Source organism: Danio rerio, chromosome 20 (genome assembly GCF_052040795.2).
Source record: "Danio rerio strain M-AB ecotype USA chromosome 20, GRCz13ab, whole genome shotgun sequence".
Taxonomy (NCBI): Eukaryota; Metazoa; Chordata; class Actinopteri; order Cypriniformes; family Danionidae; genus Danio; species Danio rerio.
The window spans coordinates 6,010,001-6,035,476 of record NC_141040.1 but is presented as its reverse complement, the minus strand read 5'-3'; the positions used below and the strand labels follow the sequence as shown (position 1 = coordinate 6,035,476).

Below are 25,476 nucleotides of genomic sequence, written 5' to 3'. Positions count from 1 at the left end.
CAACCTGGCTATTTGTCAAATGAACCTTGATATGACGGTGACAAACCAGCCATATGTTTTCTTTATTTGATGGATTGAGAAGGATCTATCTTCAGGAAAAAAAAAAATGAAAATAGGGAATATGAATGGATGAATATCAAGTTAAATGTAGGTCACCTGTCTCATTTTTGAAATATCGCTATGGCAGGATCATGGCCTAATTTCTTGGCATGCAGGACTTTTTTAAAGCAAGCTGTGAGAATGGATGGAATGAAAATGTACAGGTGAGAGAGCCTATTTATGTAGTGCAATGATGTGCACACCGACTTACATAATTGTTAATTTAAAAAAATATATATTTAATTGTTATTTAAATTGTTATTTTACTATCATTAAACATATTTATTAAACGTGCAGTATGTAAGTTTGACATCCAGTGGTTGAACTAGGCATTGCACTCTTGCTTCAAAACAAATGCAAGCGCAGGTTGCCAGTTTGACAACACCAACAGCATTTTGTCTGACTGTCCAGCATAAAGGCTAAATTAGGGCTGATTTAAACTTTGTTCTAAATAAAAGTGATGGCACATAATAGAAGGATTCTTTTTCATATTAAAGAGAGTTTTTGTTCTAACCCACAATTGAAACGTATATATTTTAGATATATATTTGCAGCTGAACAACAGAAAACTAATAGGTATACCTCATGTGCTTTATTAAGTGTTAAATGCTAATAATGTGAGTTCAAATGCCCTTTTTCATGACATTTATTGCCATACTACTGAAAGCAGCAGCAGATAGTTCACCTCAGATATTGAAATGAGCAATATCACACGAGTAGCAGTGTGCTATGGCTGTATATCAGCACTGGTGGGAGGCGTGCTTTGGGCCGAGTGCCTGAGCGCCCCACCAGTGCTGATATACAGCCATAGCACACTGCTACTCGTGTGATATTGCGTTTATACAACAGTTCGATGGCACAATCTCATACATTAAAAAGAAAATCAAACACAGAGAGTCTAAAACCCTTTTGTATTACGAAATTCTTTCTTCCACCATTCATTCACATCTGCAGCTGATGTCAGAACAGCAGAAGCCGTTACTAATTCACCAATGTGACTATAGAGCTAGTGTTTGAATGATTCTCTATAGCGTAATGTGAAGCGGCGCTTCTGGAGTGTGACCCCTTAAGATGATGACAAAACAGCAAATTTTGCCCACATTTTAAGATTATAAGGCTGAACGTGACATGAAATGCCATACGTCCACAGAGATTTCTCACCAGACTGCTGTTGTGTTTGTGATAAGGAGAGACAAGGCTGAATCCAGCTTCTTATTTGCAGCTTCTTATTGAATCTATAAGGTCCACCTTAAAACCACGAGGCTTCCTTTTTTCAGCTTTTTATTCAAGCTCAAGAGAACACACTGAGCAAGGGCTTATTGTGCGATTCTGGCGCCATCTTGTGGATAGACAACGTCAACCGTCGGCTGCCGATGAGCTCTCAGAAATTGTAAATATTTTACAATAGGGACTATTCTTACAAATAAACAGCATAGTTGCAATTTAAACAACTACATTCTCAACTAAAAAGCCTCAAAAGTACATTTTATTGTCTAACGGTAGTAATATTTGTCAAACTGTAGTGTCTTACTGCTTGTTGCTGGCTGTATGTGGGCGAAGTAATGCACAGAGGTGAAGGGTGAAGAGGCTTTTGTGTGATGTTACTGGCAAAATATTGCACGGCTATCAGCCAATCAGATTCAAGAACCAGACAGAACTGTTGTATAAACTAAAATAAACCATTTGAAATTGAACTTTAGAACTCAGTGAAAGCCAACAAATATCAGTGATTCAGCATGTGCATTTAATAATGTTAAAGCTAGATTATAAGCCTTAACATTTCGTTGGAGTGCAGTAAGTGCACTATTCTGTGCTTGTGATTGGCTGTATTTAAATTTCTGTCGTGTTTCGTCTGGTGTAAAAATTCCTGCAAATCTCATCACATAGCATGTTAGGACACGGGGTTACAATGTAACCTGCTCACCTAATGTTTACGTTTGTAATATTTATATTATTTGCTAATTAATATCCACCTCGTGTCTGCTTACATTCTTAATGTCATATCAACCTCTATCACTTGATTAATAAAAAAAGCAGACACACAAGTGCATTTTTAAATCTATTAAAACTGATCAACGTGTAAAGGTGGAAACCACCTTTCCACAAAACATTAAGCTATGGTTATTTCCATTCTTGTTTTGTCAAATTTGTTGTAGAAACTATGCAGTAGCCTATTTTATGTAGTTTATTGCAATTACATCTGAAATAACTTCAAAATTATGGCCAATTCCCCACTTTTTCAAGTGAAAAGTTAATAAACGTCATGCATTACATTTGCCATTTTATAGTCGCGGTGTGTGCGATTAACTCTGCGTTGGTCTACTCAAAGTTGATTGACCTATCTCAAATCAGCTATTCTGAAACTAAGTTTTTAATCTCTCTGTAAATCAACTCATAGTTAAAGTTTAAACTTTGAGTTGGTTGAACCTCCTTGCTGAAACAGGCTCCTGACGAATAAATGTTAGTTTTTGACATCATTATGATTTAAGATGTTGGCTCTGCGTTAGATTTTGGTCACTTTCCAACCCAACCTAAAATCAACCAAATATTAACGTCATTTGATGTTGTTATTGGTGATCAAAATAAGGTTGTCCTTAAACACTGCCTAGTTTTGATCACCTAATCACGACCAAAATCTAACCTAATATTAATGTCTTATGACATTGTGTGTCTGCGGGGCAATAACTAAATGCAATACAGTTACAATAACGTTACATTTATGCACATCCACAAATTACATCTAAACGTATCAGCTTTTTGTAGCGTAATGCTCACTACTCACTACCTTTAAGAACTTTAAGGCCTACTTTTTACTCACACAGTAATATTTACAACAGAGACTTTTACTCTTTTTGCACTATATTTTTAAGCAAGTAATGGTACTTTTACTTGGGTATTACTTTTCAGTACTTTTTCACCACCGTTTGTTACAAGAAAAGTCTTTATTTTAGCATAAATGTAGTGTTTTTGTGATTTTAGACTGCATTTCAATTGAAAAACATCAGAAAAAAAAAACTTAACGATAAAGTCTACTTGTGCATTTAGTGTGACCAATTCTTTTGTTTGCATTCATGACTTAGTTTATTTAAGACAATATGTTTTTTTTTCCCTTTTTTCTAAAGCAGTTCAAATGGTAAAACATGTAACTGATTTTAAATGCAAAAGTTTTATATATCTATCTCGCACATCTATAAAAAGAGGGAAATTGTGTTATTAATACGACTTGAAAATGTGTTAATAAAGATGACAAAAACATTTCCTTCCTCTTTACCAAAAATAAAATTTCTGTAGAACAGCTCGCAGCTCTACATGTCACAGGCTGTGAGAAGAGAGAATTGAAGCATCTGTTGACAGGCAGTACTTCTACAAGTGTGCAAGGAGAGACTAGAAGATACTGAAAGCTCTGAGTGGACTTTAGGCCTTAATGAGACTCTGGGTTGATGGGTACTCCAGTAAGTTGGAAGAGAGCAGCTCCATATGTCAGGTATGTGTGAACTTGTGTGGAGTGACTGACAGCTGCTGCTAGGTCCAGAATGCACTGCACGGCGAATTTGGCTGAATGATACTCTACAATGTCAAGATTAATTCTTGGCATTGCACTTTACTCTCAAAATCAATCAGAAGAGTTTTGTATAAAAAAAAATTCTAGAAACATACTGTGCAGAGAAATTGCTAAATCTGGTGCTTTAGTTGTCATGCATTTGGACAAGTCATCAAAAGACTTCTGTAACATTTTAAACATCTTTAGTAAACCACTTAATAAAGAGCCCCTATTATGCCTTAAAAAGGGTTATATTTTGGTTTTGGGGGCCTCCAACAACAGCCTGATATGCATGCACGGTCAAAAACACTTTCATTGTCTTATGATATGCATTTATTTTTACCTAACTAACCCAACGACTCCTGTATGATTCATTTAGTGATTCATAAACTCCTCCTTAGCGCAATGCTAATCTGCTCTGATTGGTCCGAAGACCCAGTCTGATGTGATTGGTCAACTATGTTCAGCATGAGACAGAGAGAGAAATGCCAAGCACTGCTTATCAACAGGTAGTCAAAGTGCACATTGTATGTGTGAGCCCAATGCAGGAGTGAATTAAAGCAATGCAGTTTAACACCAGCATATTGCTCTATTCTCAACCATAAGTAAAAACAGTGACAAACATTTAGTAATAATCCACAAAGTGGCAAAAGCAAAACTATTTTAAAACTTGACCGCCGCACATGTGAAGGAACAGCTGACTGAGGGCATAGTAATGACAAACGGCAGATGATCGCCAGCTTACAAACACATTTCAATCCGTAAACAAAGCTGCATGCGTCACATTTTCAACGTGGCTTTAGATGCGATATGAGAATATAAAGAGTTACAATACAAGCGGTTACAAGTTACAAAACACAATTAAATACAAAATTTGCAAGCTAGAGAAAAGGAGGCAACCATTTTATTACACTTGGGAAATGGAAGAAACTGATTCATGAACTGTGCACTGTAAAGTTCCTGTCAAGCTCTGACAAAGTCCCAAACATCAAGTCTTTTGAGATCCTTTATTTAACAAATGGCCAATGAATTCTCTGTTGGAAGCATTTAGATTGCTGTAACACTCGTTAGAAAAATGACGGGAGGTATTTTGCAAAAATAAGCTTCAACCACTGACTCTTCACAGCCTCATCTTTGGGTAGAGAAAAAACACTAACTTTACCTCACACTTCGCGACATGATTCGCAACATGAGTAGACTCTTTTATAGATAAATCAATAGTTTTAAACATGGAACACTTTCAAATTTAAGCCATAGCTGGATTTTTCACTGCAATTAGAGTTTTGTTACACACTGCATGGAGGATCAGTTTCAAAAATACATACTAAGGGCTTTTTAACAAATATATGTGTAACGGGGAGACTGACACGGAGGGATCCATTATGCAGTATTTATTAAATCACACTTAAACATACAATATGCACAAACGTGCAAACACACATCGACAGTAGCAGTAAAGGTCTCAAGGTTGGCGGCTGACAGACACAGAGTGATTACCAGGCAAGGGTCAGAGGCAGGCGGCGTGATTCAGAGTCCGCGTATAAGGCTTGGGTCGTGGGCAGGCAGAAGGCAAAGCCGAGTCAGAAACAGGCTGGAGTAATGCACGGAAGATCAGGCAGGATATAACGCTCAGTAATGCTGGCCGGGGCTGAAACAAGACTTCGCAGTGAACTGGAGTTTGAGTGTGGCTTAAATAGGGAGCGTGGGTCGTTAACTGGATTCAGTTCAGGTGTGTGCACGATCAGTCTAGGTGGATGATGTAATGCTTAGAAATCCGGGGATGGCGGCCTCTGCTGGCCAGCGAGGGGAATGACTGGGACCGAGTCGGTGACAATATGAAAGAAGCAGTTCTTAATCCTGGTTCCTCACAATGCAGAAAAAAAAACATTATAAATTGTTATAAAGCAACGTATAAATCTTTGAGACTAAAACAAACCACACAGAGAGAGCCATTATCTACAAATGGCCAAAAAAACAAAAACAAAAAAACAAAAACAAAGTGGAGAACCTTATAGGAGTGGTTACCAAAATTACCCAGAGAGCGCAGTGACAACTCATCCAAGAGGTCACAAAAGAACCCACAACAACATCTAAAGGACTGCAGACCTCACTTGCCTCAGTTAAGGTGAGTTCACGACTCCATCATAAGGAAGAGACTGGACAAAATGATTTGCATGGTTGTGATCCAAGACAAAAACCATTGCCAAGCAAAAATACCATAAAGACAAAACTCAGGTTCTTTAGATGAACAAAGTTAAACAATATAAGCAAATCCATTTCTGAATGGCAGAAGAAAAAGTTTAGATAAGACTTTTGAGTGGCTGAGTCAAAGTCCTGAGCTTAATCCAATTAAAATGCTGTGGCGTGAAGTTAAAAAGGCAGTTCATGCTCGAAAACTATCCAATGTGGCTGAATTATAAAACTTCATGCAAAGATTAGTGAAGCAAAATTTCTCATTGCAAGTTATGGAAAACCCTTGTTTGCAGTTAAGTTTGCTGATAAGGTTGACTAAACCAGTTCGGTTTAGGGACAAACACTTTTACACACAGGGCTATTTAGTTGTGTTTTGTTTTTTCCTTAATAATAAAAGCAACCCGGGCTCATTGGAGGAAACGTGGAAACGTAGCCCCGCGGAGGTTTCTGCGGACCGCGATTTACGTCCAGAGAGGTACGTATTCCAGCGTTTTTTTGTTTTCGCGGATCCGCGAGAGGCCGCTGTGCGCGCTTTTTTTAGCCGCCGGATCGGAAAAAAATTTAAATAAAGCAAAAGCCCCCATCTTCGATTTCGACCGCGTTTTCGGATCCCGCCGCGTTCTTGCCCTTATTTTCCAGATTCCGTTTTTCGTCTTACCTGATTTCCGGAACCCGCTGTTCCCCGGACTCGATCCCGGTCGTCGTCCACCGCGGCCGGTTCGTCCTCCTCCTCCTCCTCCGGGGCCTCCGCTCCGCCGACGCAACGCTGTGAGCGGCGCCACACCGCCCCGCAGCGTTCGCTCAAAAAAAACCAAACGTGGCCTTTACGTACCTCCGGCCACGTAAATCGCGGTCTCCAGAAACGTCCGTGGGGCTACGTTTCCAGAATGAGCTTGGGTTGAATAAAAGCCTTCATTTCAAAACTGCATGATGTCTTTACTTGTGTTATGTTTGACTAATATTTAAATGAGATCTGAGGCATTAAAGTGTAACAAAAATAAAAGAAATCAGTGAGGAGGCAAACACTTTTTCACACCACTGTGCCTGATTATCTGGCATACTTTATAAGCTGCTCTGTCTTCAGTTCACTTTTGCTTATTCTGTTCTAAACCAAACATTGAATTAAAGCACAATGGTTCATACATTTAAAAAGGATTTAATGTGCCTCTTAGATATGTTAAAAGCTCAGTGTTCCTCTATACATATGCTGATTGCCGCGCTGGGTCAATGGTGTCTCCCTGGTAACAGGGTTGTGATTATTGTCCATTAACCTCTTCAGGTAAACATTAACGCTTATTTAGAGTAATTTAGAACAAAGAGGTTAAGGTTGTAGTAAGGAATAAACAGCATGTTACACAACAGAGGATTTAAATGTCAGTGATGGACAAAACGTAGACCGTATCCTACATGACAAGATGTCATCGACAAACAAATGGATGTCCTCACCAGCAGAAACATTTAAACAGGAGAAATAGAAATCCCAAGTAGATACTTCACATTTTGCCATTGTAACTGGTTGGGAAAAAATAGCAAAAGAGTGTAATTTGGTGTTTTGTCACATGTAGTTAAGACACGCTGATTTGAAAACCACACCACCACATATGTGAATGTTATTAAGTCCATACAATGTACAGGCTATAATAATAAAAATCCAATGAATTACAAAGTGTCATACATGTCAATGCATTAAGCACATTCTTTTCAGCAGAATGCTGGTTTTGTTCTTCTTACTTCTTGTTACTAGCGTTTTCTTGCTAGTGAAGTGCTCAAATTTTCCACTTTCAAAGTCGTCATGTAAATAGCAAATGCGCTTATGGTGCGACACAACTGGCTACTAAAGGGAATGGGAGATGAGACTCTGATTGTTTTATTCTCAAAACACACCTATAACTCATTAAGAAAATAAGCTCAACCCTTTTAGACCATGCACCACAGGGCAAAGCGGATTTTTCCGTCCTTAAATTAGCAAAAGTGGATTCTAACACGCCCTGAATACGTATGCGCCCTGCGCTTTGCATATGGATTGTCAAAATAGAACCCAAGGTGTTTATAAAACATGCTTATCATTATAAAAAACAAAATAAAGATGTGGTAAAATTGCTCTCTATTATTAATAGGGGTGTAAAGATTTATCGTTGTATGATTTATTGCGATGCAAAAATGTCACAATTTGCATCGTGGCGTTATGACGATTTGATTACGATATGACGTCTGCACGTCATATCATGGAGCTACGTTCCACCTGCTGTCGCACGTGAGTTCAGATTGCAGCAGCAGTAATGTTAGCAGACCAAGATGAGTGGAGTTGAAATAGAGGATGGCCCATCCTCTCAAAATCAGACGTCTGGCAACATTTCGGTTGTACAGTCATTGCTTTAGACTCGTCCGCTTTTTGACACGCATACTGGGTCAATCATAGCCGAAGTTTTAAAGTCTTCACAGTGATTTCCATACTTTGCACAGCGACATGGATACCTCCTAATGGTGTTGAAAGAGTCACATACTGTATTTATAAGGTACAATTCACCCTAAAATATCATTCTGTCATCATATAATGATGTATTGGCGGCCACAAAATCACACATGACGTGAGCTGACCGTGAGCTGTTACTACAGAGGGCGGACTATGATAGATGCGCGTGTTCGCATCTGCTTCAGTGAACAGAACCTGCAGGTTGTGACTAACAGGTAATAAAGTAGTAAACAACCTTCAGTTTGTGGAACAGAGTGATCGTTCAGGAGCCGCGTGGGAAGTATGAACAGCAGTGGAAATGAAACCGAAAGCGTGCACATTATTTAAATAATCATATCGCATTTTAGAGTTATGATTACGACGAGCATGAACACTTTTGAGTACAGAGGTACACAAAAATCTCTTACTGTTAAATTCAATTGAATTGAATAATTTCAATAATATTTTATAAGAAGTTTTTAAATTGTTTTATTTTCCAGAGACAGTCCTGTTTAATTTATTTTCTTAAAGAAGGTTCAGTTTAACAAGATGAAGTTTACTTGGTAATTAAATAATAATAAAAAAAAATTAGCATTTCAGTTTAATTGTCAATTTTTATTACAAATATCGTGATACATATCGAATCGTGAACATTATATCGTAATACACATCGTATCGTGAGCTGAGTGTATCAGCTCATAGCCGAGTGTATATGTCATAGCTCATAGCTGAGTGTATATGTCATAGCCCTTCTTTGTCTGTTGTTTCTGTGCTGTCTTTATTTAAAGCAGGGGTGTCCTAACTCGGTCCTGGAGAGTTTATTTACATCTTGCTTCAACACATCTGCCAGGAGGTTCCTAGTATATCTAGTAAGAGCTTGATTAGCTGGTTCAGGTGTGTTTGATTAGGATCGGAGCTAAACCTTCACTGGACACCAGCCCTCCAGGACCGGACACCCCTGATTTAACGTGTCTATAGGTGCATGCTTTTTAAACTTTTTAAAAATATATTATATATATTTTGAAATATATATATATATATATATATATATATATATATATATATATATATATATATATATATATATATATATATATATATAAATATATACAGGGCTTTACATTAACACCCGCCAACCTGCCAAATGCGGGTAGATTTCAGCTTTGGCGGGTGAGACAGCCGCTCCCACTAGCCACTTTGGCAGGTTGGAAATCATTTTTACATTGTAGTTTTCTTAAAGCAGGGTTCGACAATAAGGATGGCCCAATATGCGTGCAAATGTGATATTAGAATCGAGAAACAGCACGACTGAAAACAATAACTGTGTTCGCGCGAGACAAAGCAGGTGAATGTTTAAAGCGCGCACGCTCCCGTTTACTTGCGTTTTTTTCCGTTCACTTGGGATCGGTTCTCTTTGAAAAAGACTAGACAAAAAAATGATGCTCGTGTACCCACAGTCCTGCTGCTTTTAAGGGCTCAAGATTAATATATATATATATATATATATATATATATATATATATATATATATATATTTATATATATGTAAGCAGCAGTCTTCTCAGGCACGTGATCATCCTTTCATTATCACTCGTGGTATGTGTCACCGACTCGGTCCCAGTCATTCCCCTCGCTGGCCAGCAGAGGCCACCATCTCCGGACTTCTAGCATTACATCATCCATATACGCTGATTGTGCATACACCTGTTCTGAATCAAGCTAACGACCCACGTACCCTTTATAAGCCAGCTCCAAACACTCAGTCAGTGCGAAGTCTTGTTTAGCCCCGGCCAGCATTACTGAGCGTTATTCCCTGCCTGATTCTCGTGCATTGCTCCAGCCTGTTTTCTGACTCTGCTTCGCCTTCTGCCTGCCCACGACCCACGCCTGATACACGGACTCTGATACTCGCTACCTGCCCTTGACCCACGCCTGATACACGGACTCTGATACTTGCAGCCTGCCCACGACCCATGCCTGGTAAAACCCTCTGTGTCTGTTCATTGCCAGTCTTGATACTTCATAGACTGTTGTGGATGCGTGTTTGCACTTTAGTGCATACTGTGTGTAAGTGAAAGCTTGACTAATAAATACTGCATAATGGATCCCTCCGTGTCAGTCTCCTCGTTACAGTATGTTTTTACCTGCTTTCTTTTGCTTACAGTTATTTTTGTTAATATAGTTTAATTATCATCCTTTACAATAACATTTCTTTAATACGAGATTAACCAACCATTTGTGTGTAGTATTTGCTGATCTGGGACAACATCTAAATCAAGTCATTTTAGCATGTCAAAGTCACATTTATTTATATAAACTATGTTTTCCAAACCACAAAATTGTGGCTAGTACTTTTGGAAATCTGCTAGCCACAGTGGCAGGTGATCAAAAAAGTTAATGTAAAGCTATATATATATATATATATATATATATATATATATATATATATATTATACACACACACATATTTATGTAATGACTGTTATGGTCTATTTTAGCAGTGAGCATAGATCCGATGAATCCAAACAAAGATCACAAATTTGCACTTTTTTTTTTTCAGTTTTTTTTTTTTTTTCCCTCCCATTCTGTAGCCTACTCGCGCCCCCCTGCAAGAGTGTCTGGGGGTCCTGCCCCACCGGTTGAGAACCACTGATATACAGTATGCTAAAATCAGTATGCGAGTCGAGTAGTATGTCCAAATTCATGGATTTCGAATATTAGTATGCAGGAAATACCCAGATGACTTACTACTTCCGGCAAAATTCTGAAGTGCACATCCTATTATCTCATGATGCCCCGTGAGAGAATTCATGAATGGGAATCGATGCAACTGACGCAGGTAAGCCATGTGACCATGACAAAATGGAGGATGAAGTACGTCCGAATTCCATTCATACTTTTCAACTTCATACTGTATAGAACGTACTTTTCTAATGGCTGAGTAGTACGTTTAAATTAAAATGCAGTACCTAATGAGTAATAGGCGGTTTCGGATGCAGGCATTGTCTTTCATATTCCGAGATGTCGTAAAACAATTTGTTCTTCATCAAACTCTGATAAATTAGCTGCTTTTCCCATTCTGACCTAAAGCTGGCATCGGATATTATACACACTGCACCATTTGGCATATCAGCGCAGCTCTTATTCAACAGCAGCATTCTAATTTCCTTTTAAGTAACACACCATGAGGGCGTTCCATCCGCAGGGGGTCAAAAACAACCTCTCATCTCAGAGAATTCCGTTCTCTCGCACTTACACTTTAAATGTTGATGTCTCGGTTGCTGTTTCATGGAACAGATGGTCGGTGAGCACATTATCTCTCAAAAGAGACATTAGGGAGAAAAAGACTTCCAATATGTTCAAGTCTGGCTTTCTTTCAAACATAATCACCGTTTTCTTGCATCAGCACAATCCCTTACAAACTTTGGAATCCAGCAGTATTACATTACCGCCTGACTTTGTTGTCTTAGGGGTCATGGCACAAAAAACAAAAGCACATTTGAAGAGCTAACCATATTGAAGGCATGCAATTATAATTCACCTCAACATGATATAATGCACATTAGGTGTTTAGATTTAAACAAATCAGCAAGGTCTTTGTAAACAACACTCAAATTTAACTTACATTTTACTGTCTTAAGTTAGGGGTGTCCAAACTCGGTCCTGGATGGCCGGTGTCCTGCATGATTTAGCTCCAACTTCCCCTAAACACACCTGCATGGAAGTTTATAGTATACCTAGAAAGAGCTTGATTGACTGGTTCAGGTGTGTTTAATTGGGGTTGGAACTAAAACATGCAGGACACCGGCCCTTCAGGATCAAGTTTGGACACCCCTGTCTTAATGCCGAGTTCAGACTGCATGATTTTCAAAGTAGTTGTGTTACAGATGTTTTCACACTGCATGACTATCTGGGCTAGCGTTTCATCGCTGCTTTGTTTACACTGCAATGGATCGGCGACATGGACATTCACATTGCATGACTTTACTATAGGAAGAATCGCTGACAACTTCGTCCAAACTACGTCTCACAGCCAAAAACACGTCGTATATCTTTTGTTATTAACTACATAATGAGAAAGAAGCCTTTAATGGGGTAGGACATGTACATGTTTGCTCACCTGAGTTTAAAGGGAATTAGCCATTTCTCCTCAACGTTGATAATAAACTAATTTCTTTCTGTATGAAACGTCAAACAGACACGGTTGCTCCTGAGTCCTGTCAAACCTCCACTAGTTTTTCCTCCATTTCGCGGGTCCAAATAAACCGAAAAAGAGCGCTTTTAACTTCTCCCCCAGCCTCCCGCTGGCCTGCAGCAGGTATACACACACGTACACACAAGTGAAAGCTGCTCTTTCATTGGCTGTAGGCGATGGCTGATGTTATTTTCAGTCAAAACTCAATTCACACGGCATGATTTGAATCGCCGACAGCTCCAGATATTAAGCACGCCAAATATCTCACAGGCATCGGCGACTCATCGGCGATTCTCTCAGATCGCGTCTTTGAAAGTTCATACTGTGTGATTGTCACTCACGTGCACGAGCAGCGATTTGCCTGTGATTTCAGGCATTTGTTGCCGATTTCTCAAAACCTGTCGGCGAGCCAAAATCGGGGCTAAAATCACGCAGTCTGAACTAGGCATAAGTAAACGCTTCTAAAGACATTTTTAATGTATGCTGCCATGTCAAAAGTTTGCGTAGACATTGAATTGATGATCAACCAAATATTATTTTTATATTATTCTTTAATATAATAACCACTTTTCCACAAGCCATTAACTAGTGCATATTTAGGAAAACTGGACTCACGATATGAAGCATGATGTAGTCTCCTAGTCTGGGGGCGCTGTCGATGCGGACAAGAATTCCATCTTTGATGGTGGTGCTGAAACCCACAGCCAGTCTATCAGTTCGAGTGCTTGGCCTTTCATTGTTGGGCCATGTGTACATGATAAGTCCCCCACCCTTTCCAAAGATGTACGTTGCTCCAGCTGCGGGGAGGAATAGAGAAAGACCAGTGTAAGGAGATTTTGTACAGATTTAACTGTAACACTTTTCAATAAGGTTCATTAGTTAATGCGTTTACTAACATGAACTAATCATGAACAACACATGTACAGCATTTATTAATCATAATTGAACATTTACTAATGCATTATTAACATCCAAGTCCATGCTTGTTAACATTAGTTGATGCACCATGAGTTAACATGAACTAACAATGAACAACTGTATTTTCATTAACTAACGTTAACTAACGTGAACAAATACAGTAGTAGATGTATTGTTCATTGTTTGTTCATGTTAGTAAATGCATTAATAAACATTAACTAATGAACCTTATTGTAAAGGTCAAGAATCTTGGTGTGACTCTGGAGTCAGATCTGAGTTTCAATAGTCATGTCAAAGCAGTCAGTAAATCAGCATACTATCATCTCAAAAACATAGCAAGAATCAGATGCTTTGTTTCCAGTGAAGATTTAGAGAAACTTGTTCATGCTTTTATCAGCAGCAGGGTGGATTACTGTAACGGCCTCCTCAATGGCCTTCCTAAAAAGATAGTCAGACATTTACAGCTCATCCAGAATGCTGCAGCCAGAATTCTGACCAGAACCAGAAAATCAGAGCACATCACACCTGTACTCAGGTCTTTACACTGGCTGCCAGTTACATTCAGAATAGATTTTAAAGTATTATTACTGGTCTATAAATCACTAAATGGCCTAGGACCTCAATACATTACAGATATGCTCACTGAATACAAACCTAACAGATCACTCAGATCTTTAGGATCATATAAACTAGAAGTTCCAAGAGTTCAGTCAAAGCAGGGTGAATCGGCTTTTAGCCACTATGCCCCCCGCTGCTGGAATCAGCTTCCAGAAATGATCAGATGTGCTCCAACATTAGGCACATTCAAATCAAGACTGAAAACACATCTGTTTAGCTGTGCCTTTACTGAATGAGCACTGTGCTGCGTCCGACAGATTGCACTATTATGTTTTTCTCTTCTTCTTTATTCTTTTATATCACATTTTACCTGTTTTTATGTTTTTTAATCAGTTTTATTATTTGTTTTTATTTATTTATTTTTTTACTTGTTTCTTTTATTCTTGTTTATGTAAAGCACTTTGAATTGCCACTGTGTATGAAATGTGCTATATAAATAAACTTGCCTTGCCTTGACTTGCCTTGCCTAAAGTGTGACCGATTTAACATTTCATTTAATTAATTTACAATGAAACAACTAGCTGTTACTGTTGAAATCCAAAAAGTGTCCATGTTTGCTAGTGCAAAATTGCATCTTATTTCATTGCAGCAGAAAGCAAAAAGCTTACAAAGAGCTTACAATCATACCGCTACAGACATGAGTGATCAAAGTACTGATGTAAATATAATAAGTTCGGCATAAAACTGGATGTGTGGAAAAAAATCCCCTTATGTGCACCCTTAAATTAACTTATTTCAGAAACCACAACTTGATCCTGATTTCTTTTTATATCAAAGATACAGGATCATGTTTTTTTTTCTACATGAATTTGTTGAGAAATGCTATTTGAGGATACACAATCAGGTTTCAGAGCACTCTGGATCGAGTGAACTCTGAATATTGAACCGATGATATTCATCTGTCATGTGAAGACCCTTCTTGCACCTTAAAAATATTGCTAAACTGAACATATGCCCTTAATGCCTACTGTGATAAAGCTAATCCATGCATTTGTGACCTCAAAGCTAGAAAATGTGTCAGTTGTTGTTTTTTATACAGAATAAATAAACTGCTGGTTAAAAATACTGCTTAAGTGCCTACTAAAATCAATAAATATTCAAATCTGCAGCAACTGCATGATGCAATCATGTCAATATGGACCAAAATATATACAGGATATTTCCAGTACCTTGTTGAATCTATGCTACGAAGGATTAAAGCAGTTCTGAAGGCAAAAGGGGGTCCAACCCAGTACTAGTAAGGTGTACCTAATAAAGTGGCCGGTAAGCGTACAAACAAAACAATCCATTGTGTTGCTTAGGCCGTACTCACAGTAGGTACAGTTGCCTCGAAGCGGGCCAAAGCACGCTTGTCCCTCCTCCCGTCTCCCCCGACGGCCCGCACTCACACCACAAATGGGCCTCGGCACGCTTACGTCATCGCTGCTGCGCTGTTCAGTTAGAAGCGCCCTCTCACTCAGCAGCACAGTGGAGATTTCTCTAGTTATATCGTTTCAGTAGTTTGTTATGCAGTGACTTGCACTCAAATATTTCGCCAAACAGTCCTTAGGGATGCGGTGACACGCAGTCAGATATTTCGCCGAACAGATGCGCCACTTTTGGCGCTCATAAACAATCATAAAGCTCTCGTGCTGCAGGAATGAGGAGGTCTGCAGAAGCCGCGCAGCTGTCATGCAGTGAGAAGTTCTCGTCTTTAATAATCTACAGCAGTTTGCGATCACTGAACAGTAAGAATGATTAATAAAACCATATGAAACAGCCCCTTAAAAGTCACGTCCCGCTTTCAGTTTCAGGCTTTTGCGCGTTTTGCACTCACACACAAGCGTACCGTGCCAAAGCCCAAGTAAACCGCGCTCAGGCACACCTCTTCCAACTGGGCCAGGGCCGGCCAAGTGAACCGTGCTTGAGCCTGATTCAGCGCACTCACACTTCTCAAACAATCCGGGAAACGGGCCTGGGCACGGTACGGATGGCATAGTGTGAGTAGGCCCTTACTTACTAAGTCCTAAATAGTAAAACTCCCTGTTTTCTGTGCAAACTCCTGTCACATCACAGCCATTCATGCCCAATGTATTCAGAAAATGGCCTATTGATAGTACCAAGAAAATAAAAGTTGGCAGTAGATCTCTCTGTTATATAGAACCTAAAGTCTGGAGCACCCTAGTAAAGTTTGGGATGAACACATTCTTCCTATTTAAACCTAGCTTAAAAACCCATCTCTTTTCATTACCATTCACATAAAGCACAATCAATAAGGGATAGACAATTATTAGGAAAACAAGTACACTTACAAAACAGCATTGTAAAAAGAATTGTATGTACAATACACACGTGCAAGTTTGTTTGTCCTTTATCCTGAGGTTAACATACTGTAGTTACTTGGATCTGATCCATACCCTGACCAGATGATTGACCTGCACTGACAATCACAGCACTGGCCTCCAAGGTCATGGGGACTTCGGTGAGATAAGCTCACAGGTCTAGTCCTCAGCAGCCACCCAGTTGATTGGACAAGCCTTCAACAAAGATTCCTGTCTGGACTGCGACCTGCACCTCTAAAACTCATTTCATATGGCATGATTTGAATCACCGACAGCTCCAGATATTTAGCACGCCAAAAATCTCACGAGCATCGATGACAACGAGCACTGATTTGCATGTGATTTCAGGCATTTGTCGGCGATTTTTCAAAACCTGTCGGCGAGTTAAAATCGTGGCTAAAATCATGCAGTCTGAACTCAGCATAACATATTTTCTAACTGAACTGCAACTCTTCCTCAATTGTGTCTACGTGCAAAGAGTTGGATCTTTAAGTTTCATTTGGTTGAGATTTGCTCCCATAACGCTGCTGCTTTTGGCTTGCGCACAGTAGTTGGTGTTGGTAGAGCTTCCCTACTGTAAATCACATCCTTCAAAATGATATCTGTATTGAACTGAACGGAAGCAGACCATCATTAAACTAAATCAGCATGCAGTGGCACTGCCTAATGAACTGAATTTGTTCCATACAAAAAGAAAACAATTTACTGCTCTTTAATGGAGAATTTAGTTTGTTACAACTGAACGAGAAGAATGAGTGTAATCTAAATAATAAACAGCATTTAAAACTAATGAACCAATAGCATCAAATTCAGTACTGCTGCATTATATGTAATATTGTGTGTGCATTACTGTTTATTTTGACATGAATTTAATGTCACAGCTATTTGAAACAAAACATGTCAAGCACAGCTCAGAGTTAAATATATTTAATTTGCTTTTAGGTACTTGGCATTGCTTTGACAATCAATCAATCAATCAATCAATCAATCAATCAATCAATCAATCAATCATTCAATCAATCAATCAATCAATCAATCAATCAATCAATCAATCAATCAATCAATCAATCAACCAATCAACCAATCAATCAATCAATCAATCAATCAAGAACCATGCAATTGAACTGAAATTGTGTGTTTAAATGTTAGCCAACAACAATAACATGTAATATATTGCTAAATTGTTAGTTTTACTGACATTTTTAAGGTGTAGAATCAGTATCTTGTTTTATAATTGCGGTTCATGCAGAATAATAATAATAAAAAAGTCTGAGAACGCTATGAAACCTCCAACGTGGCATTAAAGAAGCACTTTTTTCAACCTAATTTTTATGGCAACTCTTAGACCTTGGCTTGAGTGTCCAGTGCCTGAGCTAAGCTCAAGGGGTAAATGCTTGGCCCTAATGCCTTTTAAATGAGGCTCTATCCAGGGAAAAGCTTGAAAAGAAAAGGGGAAAGAAAACTGTCACAGTCTTCATCCATTATACATTAATCTGCAACTAGAGAACAAAAGCAGGCAGACAAATAAAATCAAATACTTTTTTACAGCGGTAGTTTGACAAACACAAGAGGACAAAGAAAATAGAGTGGACGATGACCCTTTAATCACAAATCCTCTTCTTACTTTATTTTATTTTATTTTATTTTATTTTATTTTATTTTATTTTATTTTATTTCATTTTTTATTTTATTTTATTTTATTTTATTTCATTTTTTATTTTATTTTATTTTTCATTTATTTTATTTCATTTATTTTATGTTATTTTATTTTATTTTATTTTATTTTATTTTATTTTATTTTATTTTGTTTTATTTATTTTATTTATTTTGTTTTATTTTATTATTTTATTTTATTATTTTATTTTATTTTATTATTTTTATTTTATTTCATTTTTTATTTTATTTTATTTTATTTTTTAATTATTTTTTTTTATTTCATTTTATTTTTTAAGGTTATTTTATTTTATTTTATTATTTTTTATTTTTATTTTATTTTATTTTTGTTGACAGTTGTCAAGAATAAAACAAGCCCAAAAAACTCAGTAATTACTTGCTAGAAATCAGATCCATTACCAATGTCTGGACAAGCCTTTAATCAAATATGTCCTGATCTCTGATTTAATTCATTCCAAGACACATCTTCTAGACATAATAACAGTTTTGTTCATCGTCGTAAATATCAAAAATGACAACTTTAATGTAACAGTTGCAAATAGTGTAGCAAATTGACTCCACAGAGGCAAAATTACACACAGAAATAAAGGTATGGGAGCTGTCACTGGGGCAATACCTTTTTTTGGGTACTAATATGCACCTTTAAGGTACCACTTTGGACTATTTGGGTACAAGTATGTATCTTTTACAAAGGTACTGCCCCAGTGACAGATCCTGTACCTTTATTTCTGAGAGTGTAAATAATCAGTTGGAATAAAAATGCAACCCTTCTACACAAACACACATGAGCACTTCTGTAAAAGCTGCTAAGCATTTCGCATGGAGGTAAGAGACAAACTCATTTAAGTGTCTACATTTTAAAAGTTTCGGTGGTCAGCTCTTTACTTCGTGGAACAAAACAAACAAGATCAAATAAGCAATGGAGAAATGCATTGTTTGTGCAGGTTTTGGGCACTTTACTCAAAGTTCAAGACTGCAGGTGCACTGGCAGTTGTATTGCTATCATTTACATTTTCTCCAACATTCATTCACTATTAAGACTGTAACGTTTCATATTCACATCTGCGCTTGAGGACCCAGCTGTTTGATGTCCCTAAAGGGGAAGAGACATCATGCCAAGCGGATGGGGTTGAGTCTCAGGAGACAGTGAGACATATGGAAGTGAGATGAAAGAGAATGATTGTATACATGCAAGACCTGCTCTGTGTCAACCTACATTGTCGGGACTAATATATGTATGCTTGGTCAACACCCCACTGCATTAGATCAATTACATTACTGAGGCACGGAGTAAAAACCTGACCAACGGGGAAATAAAATACAGGCTCTGGCTCAGAATTCCTGAATGCCTCTAATCTGGGGATAGACACGAATCTCTTCATGAGTTGTCCTTACTGTATGTCTGTGGAATACCACATCCACACTGCACCCCAGGGAGCCAATTATCTCACTCTATGGATTTACTAAGTAACAAGAGACAACATTCAGTCCTTACAACACCACATTTCTAATGGACCCTGCACGGGTAGGCTTAACGAATGCCTGAAACACACAAAAAGCTGTTTACCAAATTTAATCGCATCAGGGCTTTAAGTGATTGCACGCGTTCATTTAAATGCTGCCGAATTGGCAGGTAGACTGAGAGTTACTTGCAGCGTTGATAGAGAGAGGGAGTGTTTTGCATTTAGCCACTCGTGTTAGGAAAAGGCTAAACATAGTGAGATAGTAATTACGCCACAAATGGACTGTTTTTAATGAATACCGAAAGCTTTTAAAAGTCTGCTGTTTTATGTATGAATTCATTATGGGCAAACTATCTTCCAGAGCAATATGTGCCACAGTTTGTGTCTCCTTAATGGAGTTTCAGGCCGGTGAAAACTTCATTAAAAACTTCATTACAGAAATGCGCTGATAAAGAGTGATGCGTGACAAACATTTTCAATTCAATATAATAACACGTATAAGTAAAGTGTTTGGACCTTTTTTAACATAATGGCAGCCTGATCTCAAGAGAAAACGTAAGTATTTTACGTTTTGCCAGTTCAGTGGCTAATTTGTACGAATTTGTACGGGTTTAGTCGTACGAAATTGTACGATTTTAAAAAGAAGGCCCCCACCCCTATCCCCACCCCTCATTGGGGGATGAGCAAATCGTTCTAAATTGTACAAATTAGATCGTACGAAATCATGTGAATTAGCCACTAAATCAAAAGTTACGAATTGCCGTGAGATTGTGTTGCATAATGGATACAATCAGCTACAAGCATATTGCTGATAAACTAAAGATTGATTTCACTATATTGAGCGTGTGCACTTTTTTAGTATTTTAAAATATCAGACATCAGTACAGACTAGGCATGGGCCGGTATACGATTATGACGGTATATAACCTTGGATAAATATTTCACGGTTTCACGGTATTGTGATTGCAGCTCTAAAATATGTTCTTTTTAAATATCTGGGTAAAAAAATAAAACTTTTCCCCTTTGAAATAATATATTTAATTTTTTTAAATAAATTTTATGTTTAAATAACTTGTGTGTGTTTTATATCTCTCCGAATTGACTGTTTGTGTGTGCCTGCAATGCTGCATTCACACCAGATGCGGAATGTGCGGATAAATCGCACTATTCGTGCATAAATAGCCGCGTGGACATTTGAGTTTACTCGCTTCATTCGCACGTCAAATCCACTTTATTCGCGTGTAAAATTCACTTCAGAACAGACGCCGACTCGTGTAATGGGCAGGGCTTCTGTCTGCCCAGTGACTGTAGCTTCATTGCTAAACATGGATTTTAGGAAGAAAATAACAGTGTTTATGTGTTTTATGAAGGCTGAAAAACAGTGTCGATACGTTTAGGGCCTTGTCTGAGTCCACTACATGCTTTCAGAGGTGCATCCAGCTGTGTGAGCTCATAAACTCCTCCAAAAACTGAACCTGGATCACGGATGCTTTCAGCGGTGCTTCTGACTGAACCATGCCGAGTTTGATGACTTGTTGTCAGTGTCGGCTGGAAGATTTCCCCCGGGACACCATCAACAGGTTCTACGTCACAATTACGGCCCCAGAAGAGCAAGCTTCTGATTGGTTAACGCGGCGCAAATGTCTGCTGAAGTTCAGATTTTCGAACTCGAGCGATTCGCGTGAAACGCGCGTCAAGCTCGCAAAACGCTCAATTCGCGCTGTGCCATTCACGCATATATTGCACCGCAGGATGTTTATTCGCACGTTTGCATTGACTTAACATGTAAATCACTTGCGCTTGATGCGCGTTCCGCGTCTGGTGTGAACGCAACAGAAGTCTATGAGCTGAGATGAGGAAACTCCTTCCCGCAAGTAAATATTCAATCACTATGCTGTAAAGTTAGGGGACGCTTAACCATCCTTCCACACTTTAACATGGCTAGCAGCGGTGAAGTTGTAGCGCTGCCACATAATTGAGTTTATGCTTTCTGTTATATTCATTAAATGTGTGAATAGGCCTGGCAGTAAAGCATACTCATGGTTTTTGTAGCTCCAAATATACAATTGAGTTATAGACTTTTATTTTAGATTCTTTATTTTGAAGTGATGAGGTGAGGTGAATGTGTCTGTGTTCTATTTTCTGTTCCATTGCCATTTTTATATATATATATATATATATATATATATATATATATATATATATATATATATATATATATATATATATATATATATATATATATATATATAATTTACATAACATACACACCACAAGGGGGAGATAGAGGGCACATGTACACTACTCACTGTGTCATCTGAAGAAGCCAGAGGAGCACATGGAGTAGGAGTTCGCTAAGCCTACCTTTTTTCTTGTTTCGTGTGCGAAGGACAATTGTTTTGCATGGATTTTTTATTTATTTTTTGCTCTTGCAGAACCACAGTAAAGGCTATCCATGGAGAACATTTGATGTACTGCAACTTGACATGGTTCCAATTATCCGGACTCAAACTGTGCGGTGAGCGCGATCCAGTTTGCACATACACTCATTCACAGACTTTTGGACTTTACACACACACACATATAAATACATTCATACACACACAAACACACCACATTGTTGTATGTTGTATTATTGTATTATTGTATAAATGTTGTTTGTGTTTATGTTTTATTGTTAAGACATTTTCAGAGAAATTTGTGATTCCAATACATAGGGTATTCATCAATCCATGATAAAATTTGAAAACTGAAACTACAGAATTGAACCATATTTTTTTCTTTTGTATCCCGTTGATTTAAAGACGAGCTTTACAAAGTAAGGCAACAGTATGAGGAAGCACTGCCGGATTTCTCACCACACCGGAGTCTTTCAAATCAGCGGTGTGAGCACATTTCGATTTTGCTGTCGAGTACAATGGCAATGAAAGGAAAAATGTTGTGCAATTATTTTAGCCATAGTTTTCCTATTTTGTTAAGCTACATATCAATTTGTGTTAAATGGCAATAACACATTGTTATCAAACAAGTTTATATTAGATTGACATTATATTAAATATTTCAGTATATTATAGGTAACACTTTATTTTGATGGTCCATTTAAGTATTAGTAGACTGCTGAATATCTGCTGATACTGCTTCTTCAACAGACATTTAACTGACTAGAGTTTTGCCGATAGACGATGCCATCGCCGATGGCCGACAAACTTCACGCCCCATATTTATATTAATATATAATTTATCATTTGCATGTGATCTTTATAGCAATAATGGTCTTTTCATGAGCTGTGTTAAATGATAGCTGCCGCTTGCTGACAGCATCGTGAGGATTAAATGAAGGATTATACAGCACCTCTTGCGCTTAAAATGTGTAGATTCAGTAGCTAACGCTGTTACCTGCAAGCCCTGTCCCACAGACTTTACAGGGAACGGCTTTAATTATTTTTATAGCGGACTTGAAACACTGGAAGTCTCTTATCCACTCTTGGAAAAGTGTAAATGGTGGATTAAAATTCAGCACATGATTACTAATAAGATGTGCCATTATTAGTAACTTTAGGTGTTTTCTAAAACAAAATCTGTCAGTGTTATCTTCATTCTCTCATCTTCAGCGCTTCACATTTTCACGGTTGTAGCTCCTGTCATGTGAAAGCAAAAGCATTGACTGAGTGATTGATGGCTGATATTAACCAATCATTTGCGTTCAGTTCTAGAGCCGTGGGCCAATAAGAAGAGTACAAAGGCGGGGCAAGCATTTCAGGCTTTTTACTTCAGCAAGTTCACATAACAATTGTTTATCTGTTTCTGAGCACTGCGTTTTTAGGTGTGAAGATGCATTCTGCATAAATGTCACGTAAATCCACGCTCGCGGTGAGGTTTTTGCAGGGAAAAGCCATTATACCGGAAAAAAAGTTATTGAGGTGATCATTTGTTTGTAACTTTATTTATTTATGGTTTGGTAATGGGTAAAGCAAAGACCATTTGGTCAGGTAGTGAAAACAGTATGATTACAATTAATTAATTTGTTATGAATGAATTTATATTTAATTACCCCTGTCTACGACAACGATGCCATCGCCAAATTGGTCAACATCGTACAAACCTATAACCGACTATAAGAAAATTTGCAAGTACATGTCAACTTACACTAACCATAACCCCAACCTAACAGTCCACCTATAATCTAATGAGAATTAGTTGGCATGTACATTCAATGTAACTTAAATTCAACAAACGGACCATCAAAATAAAGTGTGACCAAAAAGTTAAATGCAGAAAAAAAAAAAAAAATCACACCTTTTATCACGGCTTTAGACATAAACAGAAATATTTTCTCCATATTTTGTCAAGACAACTCTGGTCTCCTACTGAATAAAAGTGTGGATCTTTACACATGCTGCTAAGATTAAGAAGATGGATATGTAACAAAGCAGGACTAACATCTTTTGGTACAGAAAGAAACTGTGCATGTGCCAGGTGGAACTGTCTCTTGGCTCATATCCCAGCATGCTCAACTGGCAATTCGACAGTCAAAGAGCTGAATCTTTGTAAATGCATGGCAAGGAGTCAGAAATAAACAAGCCTCTAATTATGAAGGCATATGTGTAAACAACACATGGAAGCATGAAACTATTAGCATATTGGCCGAGTTTGGATTGTGTGTCTGCTCCTGTTCCTGTAACACTTAACTCATTTCCTACAACAAGAGCAGCAGTTTCTAGTACTTTTACACACAAACATGCACAGATTTTTCCCTTAAGGAGACCAAAAAATTTTCCCACAAGGTCAAAATTAATGAGTATTGCTATACTTAATTGCTATAGAATGTAATGAACATAATGCACACACACATGCATACAATTGAGCTGACAGCAAATCAGACTTAACATATTCCACTAGAGTTAATAACACAAACTCTATTAGAATAATCTGAAAGAGTCAGGTAAACATGCATTATGCCGAATAATCAGTCGAAGACAATTATTAAAGACAATCAATACAAAAGCAAAAGAGGAATACACAGTGTCAAAATGACAGCACAAGATTTCCACACTACTGGCTGATCTGGCTACAGAATCGTTGAATTTTTTAACACTTTTGCTTAAAACCTCAGACTGAGACGATCAATTCAAGGTGTTTATATAACATTTCTGTGGGAAACAGAAGGTAATTTGGGTAGATAAGCCTACCAAGGGGCACACCCTCAGCTGTGGACCAATGATGCCAATTCTGATTCTGCATATTTCCATGGGAATGAGACCATTTTACCAGTTGCACTGACATTTCAAATGATATTACACATGATGTATGAAGTTACTTGCATTGATACAGAACATACTTGATGATGAGTGGGTGAAGGGAAAGACGTGTGGGAGAAGGATCAAATATAAACAAAGGATAGGAGGAAAATAATATTTTCTGCTTTTTCACTATGTGGGCTGTGGAAACATGTTTTTTTTTGTTTATACATGATGTTTGTATTGTCTATAAGTGGAGAAATAAAAATATCTGAGGTATCTTAAACCGTACAGAGATCACGATATAGACTTATCTTTACCAAGTTACAAAGATGACAAAGTTAAACTCAACGTAGATGGAAGATTTTCTCAATGTGCTGCCGATGTTTCTTTAAATTCGAGATGCCATAATCAATTAAAAAAATAAAATAAATAAATTAAAAAAAAAAAAAAAAAAAAAAAAAATATATATATATATATATATATATATATATATATATATATATATATAGACAGTTCTGTCTGATTCTTGAATTCTGCAAATAACAACACTCCTCCAGCCTCTTGACCCTTGCCCCTTCACACTTGTGTGTTACTCTGCCCACATACAGCGACAAGCAGAGGGCACTCTACATTTAGCTGCTGTCGAACAACATAATGTACTTTTGGGGCTTTTTTAGGTAAGAATGTAACTATGCAGTTTATTTATAAGAATAGAGCCTATTTTGAAATATTCATAATTTCTGAGAGACAGTTGATAGCGTT

The 25,476-nt window shown here is 37.8% G+C and overlaps 1 protein-coding gene and 1 long non-coding RNA gene across 66 annotated transcripts in view; one reads left to right on the top strand and one right to left on the bottom strand.

Moving 5' to 3' along the window:
* nrxn3b (neurexin 3b) overlaps positions 1 to 25,476 on the bottom strand; it is a 409,500-nt gene that overhangs the window by 66,687 nt on the left and 317,337 nt on the right. For all 64 annotated transcript variants that reach the window (XR_015517979.1, XR_015517981.1, XR_015517982.1 and 61 more), the window contains 1 exon segment: positions 13,096 to 13,277. Coding sequence is in view for 55 of the 64 variants with exons in the window: in XM_087297808.1 (XP_087153934.1) it covers positions 13,096 to 13,277 (182 nt within the window). In the remaining 9 variants the exon portion in view is untranslated.
* Positions 21,785 to 25,476, top strand: part of LOC141379527 (uncharacterized) — a 44,207-nt gene continuing 40,515 nt past the window's right edge. The window contains exons 1-2 of one of the 2 annotated variants that reach the window (XR_015518103.1): positions 21,785 to 21,817; positions 21,910 to 21,987. This is a non-coding gene — a long non-coding RNA (uncharacterized LOC141379527). Of the gene's footprint in view, positions 21,988 to 25,476 lie in introns of both variants that reach the window. The other variant, XR_015518102.1, reaches the window with a different exon arrangement.